Below are 7,703 nucleotides of genomic sequence, written 5' to 3'. Positions count from 1 at the left end.
AATCACAGCCGTTGCTGGTTTTTTATTTTGCCGCTTGAACTTACAACCAAAGGGAAAAAGTCTTAAATGATAAGAAGACAGCGTCAGGGCAGAGAGGACGGGGAGGTTTCCACTGCATCCGAAGCCACCCCGTCGTCATTGTCCTCGAGCTCGACTTCGAGGGACAGCGGAGAGACGAACACGCCCTGGGGCCTCCTAGGACTTCCCGTCGTCTTCTGAGGACACTGCTGCAGGGACACTGGGCAGGTGCTCCAGGGCCCCGGCGTCTGCGGAGAGAAGGGCCAAGCTCGAGAGCTCGTCTTCTGCAGAGGTTCTCACGGCATCAAACCATGAGAATCAGGCACATGTCACACTTAGCTCTCGTACCTAGTATGCATTTGACACTGTCAGACTTTAAAACAGTGTAATTCCTGTTCGGGCAATAAAAAAATCCATCGATGTCTCCTAAAGGAAGAAGTTCCATGCTACAACATTCAAAACAAAACAAACAAAAGGCCCGGAAGAGTCGATCTGCCCCTTGCTGGAAGAGTCACCAGTGGATTTTCTCCAGCAGGGATGTCCCCAAAGGCTCCACTGGACTCTAACAGAGGGAGCCGGTTACTCTGTTCTGAGGTTTCTAAGTCCTTCTCCCACAGTCCCCCTGCCCACGGGGGATTCTAAGCAAAAGCCCCAGGCCTTAATCTCCCCTCCCCAAGCCCATCTGAAGTCCCTCAACTGAGGCAGCGGAGCCTGAGAGCAAATGGATTGAAACAGAAGCCAGGAATAGTCCTGGCTCTTCCAACTAGACAACAAAACCGTGATATGCAAAGCCTGACAACCCGGTGTCTTCCTTGGAGCATCAAAGTGGCCCGTGGCCCACTGTGTCCCCAGGCTGCCTCTCCATGGCGGACTCTGACCCCTTCCACAGGGGCAGTTTGACCTTCACTGTGGCATGAATGACAGCCGTGAGGCACGGAACTGCCAGGGTCAGATGGGCCATGAGGAGGCCCCTTGTCTGCAGACCCTGCAGAAGAGACTAGATCCCAGGATGGAGAGCTGTCAGGGTGACGGCCGGCTGCCCCCCAGGAGGCTGTGCAGGGCGAAAGGGCTCCGTTAGCTCACCGCGCTCATAAGATACGGTTTAAGGTGGTCTGCAGAGAGCCTGACTGTGTGTAGCAAGTGGGCCATGGAAGGTACAGCTGCTGTTACCATGTCATCCAGCAGAGAAAATGAACCCAGCCCCTTTGCAGCTGGTTCCAGCACCCCCATCCCCACCTGCAACCCCATGTGTGTAGGTGGACGACAGTTCCTTCCCAGGAGAAGTCTATGGAATGCTCCTTGACAGGCTTTCTATGGGCCCAGGATTCTAAGAGGTGGGACTTTATGTTGGTTACATTTCACGTACCTTTGAGATGCAAGAAAGTCAGAAACTCGATTATCGTGCGCACGACATTGTTCTCTGACAGCGGCCTGTCGGAGCTTCCTGGAAACCAGAGGGGGTCAGCGTTGAAGACCATGATGCCCGTCTTAGACCTGGGCACCGCACCGGGGGCATCCCGGGGACGTCGCTCCCTCCCTCCCTCCCTGCCTCCCAGAGCCTGGCTCGATGCAGTGGGGGCCCTGAGCCCCCTGCGGCCGCCCCCGGATCTTGCCCTCAGGTTTGCTGCCCCTATTCCTGGCGGCTGACAGATGTGGGCGGGCCAAGCTCAGGCCCGGCTGTGGGTCAGGGGTGGCAGGAGCCCAATACCCCCCACTGCCCTGTGTGCCCTGGGATTAAAGTCCTCTCACCTGGCCTGGCTTCGTCGTCTTCGGGCTCGAGCTCCCGCTTGCCAGTGAGGCCGTGCTTGTCGTGAAATGACCTGTGGTTGTCGATGGCGTCTGTGTGCAAATCAGAGAGGAAAGCGTCTGAGTGCTGTCACGGCAATGAAAGGACACGTGGCTGCTGCAGCCAACCTGCGACACAACAGGCTGTGGAAACAAAGCCAAAGCAGGGAAACCATGGAAGAGGGGAGCTCGTTCTCCACGGAAGCTGAGGCAAGAACTCGGGCCAGGGCCAGGGCCCAGCTCTCACCCAGGTGCTGGGGCCCCACCGAGAAGGCGGGGAGCCGCCAGCCAAGAGGGCGCAGCACGTGGCCAGCGGAGGGCACTGGTCCCAGGGGCGCAGATCTGGTGCAGGGAGCGGGGAGCACCGATGGGGTCCCCGGGGGCTGGTGTTTGAGCTGGGTGCCTCCCTGGCAGAGGACAGGGGCTGGGGTGCTATGTCCCGAAAATGGGGAGCAGGGATGGGGGACCACAGGATTTGCAGTTGTGACCTAATCAGATTTTCATTTCTCCAAGGCCACCGGCTGCTGTGCGGGAGATGGACTGAAGCCAGGGAGAGAGATACAGACAGAGACAGACACAAAGAGACAGAGAGGAGGAGGAGGAGGAGGAGGAGAAGGAGGAGGGGGGAGGGAGGGAAGCCGGGAGGCTTAGCGTGTGAGTACAGGCACTGGGTGGAATGAAAAGGGGGAATAGTGATTGCAGTTCCCTGGTGGTCCAGTGGTTAAGACTCCGCGATTCCACTGCAAGGGTTACAGGTTTGATCCCTGGTCAGGGAACTAAGATCCCACAAGCCAAGCAGCATGGCCAAAAAAAAAAGAGTATTGGAAAGAGAAAATGAGAGCTGTATGCCAAGTGGCCTGGAATGAAGCGAAGGGCCCGATCTGGGGGCTCTTCAGGGTCAAGGAGAAGCTCTGGATCACGGTCTCTGGCTACCTGGCCTGGTGGACTGTGGCATCTCCAAGCCTAGACAAAAGAAAGCGAATTCCCTTTTCCAGAGACAGAGGTCTTGGCATTAAATGCAGAAGGATGCTAAGTAACCCGCTGCTTCCGATGGCCGCTGGCTGCAGTCAGGCTCAAACTGTCTTCAGCAACAGCGGCTGCAAACACGTTTTTCTGTTGCCATTTTCTACTCTGACCTGACGGCAGGAGTCAGAAGCAGCATGTTAAACTGCAAAGAATTTTGACAAACAGCTAGTCTAGACGGACAGCGTCTGCCGATCCAACCTGACCGTGAAACACAGCTTGTTTTCTAACTCAGGATTTCTTGGCCACGCCACATGGCTTGCGAGATCTTAGTTCCCCCACCAGGGATCGAACCCGGGCCCTGGCAGCGAAAGTGCGGAGTCCTAACCACTGGACCGCCAGGGAACTCCCTAATCCTTCTTGATAAACACATCCTCAGTATGCCAGAGTCACACGGGTATTTCTGTTGAAGCTCTCCTTCTTTCCTTGGGGCCAGAAGCACACAGAGATGAGGTGCTTTCTGAGGGGGAACTCAGGGCTGCAAAGGGTTCAGGGAGCTCGCGCCCTTTGCATCAGTCTTTCCCCCCCTGCAGGCGAGGCCACTGCACTCACGGTGACAAGACCACATGGGGACCAGCTGCTGCTTTTGATCTGAAACCAAAGGTGCCCAGCAGAGCTTGCCTGTGGCCCCATCTAGTTTTTGTCATTTCTGTGCCTGTGTTTCTCAAAGCCCGGCTCTCAGGGACCCTCCAGCGATCAGATAAACAACCATCTGCAGTGGGAGAAGAGTCTGTACTTAAACTCGGGGATAAAGAACTAACAGTACCTCCCCAGGGTAGTTTAAATGGGGACTCTTCTTCTCAACGAGTCTGGAAGGGTTGGGATATGAGCTATATGTTGTTTCCCTCCTTTCCTGTGGGAAAATAGGAAATAAATAGGGGAGGATTATTTTTAAGGTTGATGGCTGTCCCCGAACCAACCATGCCTGCAAATTTGAAAGCCACGAGTAAGTATGGGTTGGATGAGAAGTGAAAGGTCTCCCCTCGCCCCCTCCCTTAGGACAATTAAAATCTGAAGGTGTCACTGCAGACAGAGGACATGCAGGAAGCAGAGAGTGGGGGCGGGGTCTGGAGCTGTCCCCTTTAGCACCTGGAGGCACAGGCCCTCTTCGCACACCCACTTCCGGTGTCCTGCCACCTCCTGCACCCACTCAGGAATTCCACGGCAGTGAGCCGGTCACTGAGCCGCGGGCTTGGTGTACCTGCCTATAAATGCAGCAGTGGAACTGGGGGAGTCTCTGAAGGCCCCAGCTACCCTAGACTCACTGGATTCTCTGTGTGTAATCAAATGGCTCACACCGAGTCCAGTTGATGTCACATCAAGCGCAAGACGCCACGTGTCAGTCACCCTGCAGGATGGCTACAGGGACAGACGTGGAGCAGGAAGAGAACCATCTACATTTAGTTGTAGGACGAGCACGTTCTGGCTTCTTCAGGTCGCCTGTGAATTCCTACCCAGGGCTTAGCCTAACGGAAGATGGAGACAGGGTTGGGGTCAACTGACTTGGGGGTGCTCTGTGCAGCCAAGGAGTGGACGACAGCATTTGGGGAGATACAGAGGGTCCCAGGAGAGGGCCCAGAACAGAGCCCCAAGGGATGTCTGCCTTCTGAGACGATCACCTGGGGAAGCCTGAGCCAGGTCTGAGGCTGGGAACCCCACGGGGTGCAGGGCAGGAGAGCCAGAGGAAGGAGAAGCTTCTAGAAGGATCAGGCCTGGCTCAACGTGCTGAGCAGTCAAGACTGGCCGGGCCAAGGAACCGGGGATAAAGGGGGGAGGGCGCAGAGAAGGCAGGAGAGGGCATTTAGGGTCTGCCCAGCCCCAGGCTGCAGGGTGGGTCAGAGTTCAACAAAGAGTGAGGTGCCCCGAAGCTGGGGGCGGGCAATGGGGAGGAGGCTGAGCATTGGTACATCCGGAGGCTGCCTTTCAGGGAATCAGTTAAACTTACACAGAAACCATCCTGCCTCAAAGTCTCATGGAACACTCCCCTGTTCCCCTTTATCTGACTCAGACTGGAACATCAAGGTATCAGAACAATTACCAGCTACCCCCATATTTCAGAAAGAGCAGGATTAGCACAAGTGCTGCAGCCAGCACTAGAAGAGCAGGTTCCGCGTCGAGAGGCCGTGCACCTGCGTCACTTACGTGGTCCAAGAAGGTAGCCAGCGCTGTTCAGGGTCCAGCCTCTCTTTTCCTTCACCTTAAATGGGAGAAGGGGGTGGGGGTGGGGGGTCAGATGGCAGGGATCCTGCCTGGTACAGGCTGCATCAGCTCAAAGAAGCCCCAAAGGCAGCTTCTGCTTGTATAACCCACCATGGCAGCCTAAGTTATTATGTTTCAAATAATCACAGAACTTAAATTACAAACACACTTTAGTTACTCTTTCATATAATAAGCCAAGAGGTGCAAACTGTAAAAGCAAGAGCTTTAAATGAAATTAAAAAAAACATTAAGTGAAATTCACCCAGAACTTCCAGGCATGGTACAGGAATTGGAATAATGTGTGTACTCTTGGAAGCTGCAAGAACTCCGAGATTTGCAACCACATAAGCTATACTTGACATGAAGGTAGGACTCCTTCTTTATCAAATACTTCCTTTAGTGCCATAGACCACGGACTCATAGTGTACCCACTGGCTTGTAAGTGATGCTGAGAACACGTGTTGGTAACACCAGCTCGCTCGCGGTGTAACTGACGCTCTACTGAACTGAATGGAATGAGATTCGCTTCTCCCCTGTCTGAAGCGCTAACCTCAAGGACAGCAGCGTCCACATTCAGTGGTCTATAGCCAGTGGCTGTTTACCTACTGGGAGAGGCCGGTGCCAGCAGGATCCGAGCGAGCATCTCAGCGGAAACCCCTGCCCTCCGCCCAGCCCCCGCTGGTCTGCTCGCAGGACCCGGGCCCCTCCCTGTGCCGCCCCCCGCGGCAGGGACCCCCCACCCCTCATTCGTCCGACACCCCTCACCCCGCCCGGCCTCAGAAGTGACGGCTGTTTCTGTTCCTGGCACAAGGCACCCACCCTTCTCCGAGTCTGGTTCTGATGTGGTTGCCCCCCCCACACACACCCTTTGCAGAGAAGGGGACCCGCTTGGGGAGCGTTTGCCCCCCGCGCCACCCTGCACTTACCGGTGACCCGAGCCCCAGGGAGGCTGAAAAGGCCGCGGCGAGGAGCAGGGAGGCGAGCAGCAGGGCGCTGCCTCGGGGCATCTGCAAGGGAAGATGGGCGGTGGGGGCGGCGCGGGGGGGCCGGCCTCGGTCCCCAGGGCTCACGTCGGGCGGAGGCTCGGCCCCCCCCGCCCCTGCGGGCGCGGGAAGGGCGGCCAGGAGCCCAGGGTGCCGAGGACCGAGAGCCCGGGCAAGGGGCAGAGGCGCTGGCTCACCGGCCCCGGGAAGGTCCACCCGCAGGCGGGCGCTCCGGAGAGTGGAACGCGGAGAAAGGGGGTCCGCCTCCCGCTGGGGGCCCGGGGGGGGGGTGCGGTACCTTGAGCGGCGGGGCCCGGGGTATCTGCAGGTCCTGGGGCGTCGGCGCGGCCGGGGATGGCGGCGGGTCCCGGGGATGTCGGCGGGAACGCGCGTCCGTCGAGTGGGGTCGGATCGGGTCGGGCCAGGGGCGCTCACTGCATGGCGCGGCCTCGGGGACACGGAGGCGGGAAGCGCTGGGCGGCCGGGCTCCCTCGACGTGCCAGCGCCCGAGCCGCCGCCGCCGCTCTTTATGCGGCGCATTCCCAGCCGCTGCGCCGCGTCACCCGCTCGGTGCCCGCCCCCCGCCCCCGCCCCCGCTCCCCCCACGCTGGGCCGAGTGGGCGGGAAGCACCGGAACTCGGTCCCCCAGGGGCGCTCGGAGCGCCTGCGGGAGGGCCGCGTGGTGGTCCTGCATTACGGGTGGGGGCTGGCGGGGACGGTGGAGAGCCCCCATAGCCGTCAATGGAGAGCCCCCCAGCCCGCCTGCCAGCTCGACCCCAGGGAGGGCGGGGGGAGTGAGGCCCCCGCCCGGGCACGGCGTCCCCTGCCGCCAAAGCCGCTGCCAGCAGAGACCCTGGATGCGAGCTGGGCGCGGTGGCGGGGTCCTGGGCGCCGGGGACAGGGGGCGCCACGCAGCACCCCCTCCCCTGCAGGCGTTTGCAGCGGCTGGATGGCGGGTTCAGCCTCAAATCCATCCCTGGAGGGAGGACAGGAAGCCGAAGCCCGCCCAGCCTCCCTGCCTTCCGGTGCCCAGTGATCCTGGGGTGCCCAGACCCTGTCCTGTTTTCCTAAAAGGGGGCAAATCAGCTAGGGCACTTAGCTGTCTGTTCTGGGGGCTGACTGGCTCTCCCACGTCAGAGCTGTGGGTCCTCCCTGCATTGATGAGGCGCTGCTGGGGGAGAAGGGGTCCTGCAGACGCTCCCTTCAAGGCTCCTGCACGTCCAGGACACAGAGGTCTTTGGAGCAGGGTCAGGTAGTGGTTGAGCCCTTGAGGGCCTGGGGTGTCCAGAGCCAGACCCACCCAGGCTCCCAGAGGCGGCCAAGCAGTGGGTGGGCAGGTGGTAGAACCGCAAGGTGAGGCTGCCCTGTAGCAGGCGGCAAAAAAGTCACGTAGGACCAAGGCCCTCCTTGGCTTGCTCCACAAATACTCCTTAGCTGGGGCCCAGCCTTCCCCGCACAGACAGCCGCAGACACACAGGCATGGCACCTCTGAGCTTCTGAAGAGGGATGAGGCCATCAGGAGAAAATTTGCCCGAGCCCCTCTTCCCACCTGGCAGGACACTACTGGCCTTTGAAGTCCTCAGCAGAGGCAGACAGAGACGGCCCCTGCTTGAAGGTGCCAGCTGGTGGCTGGAGCTGGTTACCAGGAGCCTGCAGTCATCTCCCCACCTGCCAGGCTGGATGTTAGGTTGATTG

General features: G+C 59.1%; 1 protein-coding gene across 1 annotated transcript; it reads right to left on the bottom strand.

Moving 5' to 3' along the window:
- Positions 1 to 12: 12 nt before the first annotated feature.
- Positions 13 to 6,485, bottom strand: GAL (galanin and GMAP prepropeptide). Its single transcript, XM_057727818.1, has 6 exons — positions 6,307 to 6,485; positions 5,952 to 6,032; positions 4,969 to 5,023; positions 1,768 to 1,857; positions 1,385 to 1,462; positions 13 to 266 (listed from the first exon to the last, which is right to left on the bottom strand). The coding sequence occupies exons 2-6, from the start codon at positions 6,030 to 6,032 to the stop codon at positions 196 to 198; spliced, it is 375 nt and encodes a 124-aa protein (XP_057583801.1). The 5' UTR covers positions 6,307 to 6,485; the 3' UTR covers positions 13 to 195.
- Positions 6,486 to 7,703: the final 1,218 nt, after the last annotated feature.

The sequence above is a fragment of the Hippopotamus amphibius genome, chromosome 3 (genome assembly GCF_030028045.1).
Source record: "Hippopotamus amphibius kiboko isolate mHipAmp2 chromosome 3, mHipAmp2.hap2, whole genome shotgun sequence".
In the NCBI taxonomy this organism is placed as follows: Eukaryota; Metazoa; Chordata; class Mammalia; order Artiodactyla; family Hippopotamidae; genus Hippopotamus; species Hippopotamus amphibius.
This window is presented reverse-complemented; position numbering and strand designations above follow the sequence as displayed.

Bases quoted from the DNA above. Each gene is read 5' to 3' on its own strand.
- GAL (XM_057727818.1), bottom strand. From the start codon at position 6,032: ATGCCCCGAGGCAGCGCCCTGCTGCTCGCCTCCCTGCTCCTCGCCGCG. The intron at 5,024-5,951 runs GTAAGTGCAGGG...CTCCCATTTAAG, and splicing joins CCCTGGGGCTCGGGTCACCG to GTGAAGGAAAAGAGAGGCTG. The intron at 1,463-1,767 runs GTGAGAGGACTT...TCTGGTTTCCAG, and splicing joins AGACGACGAAGCCAGGCCAG to GAAGCTCCGACAGGCCGCTG.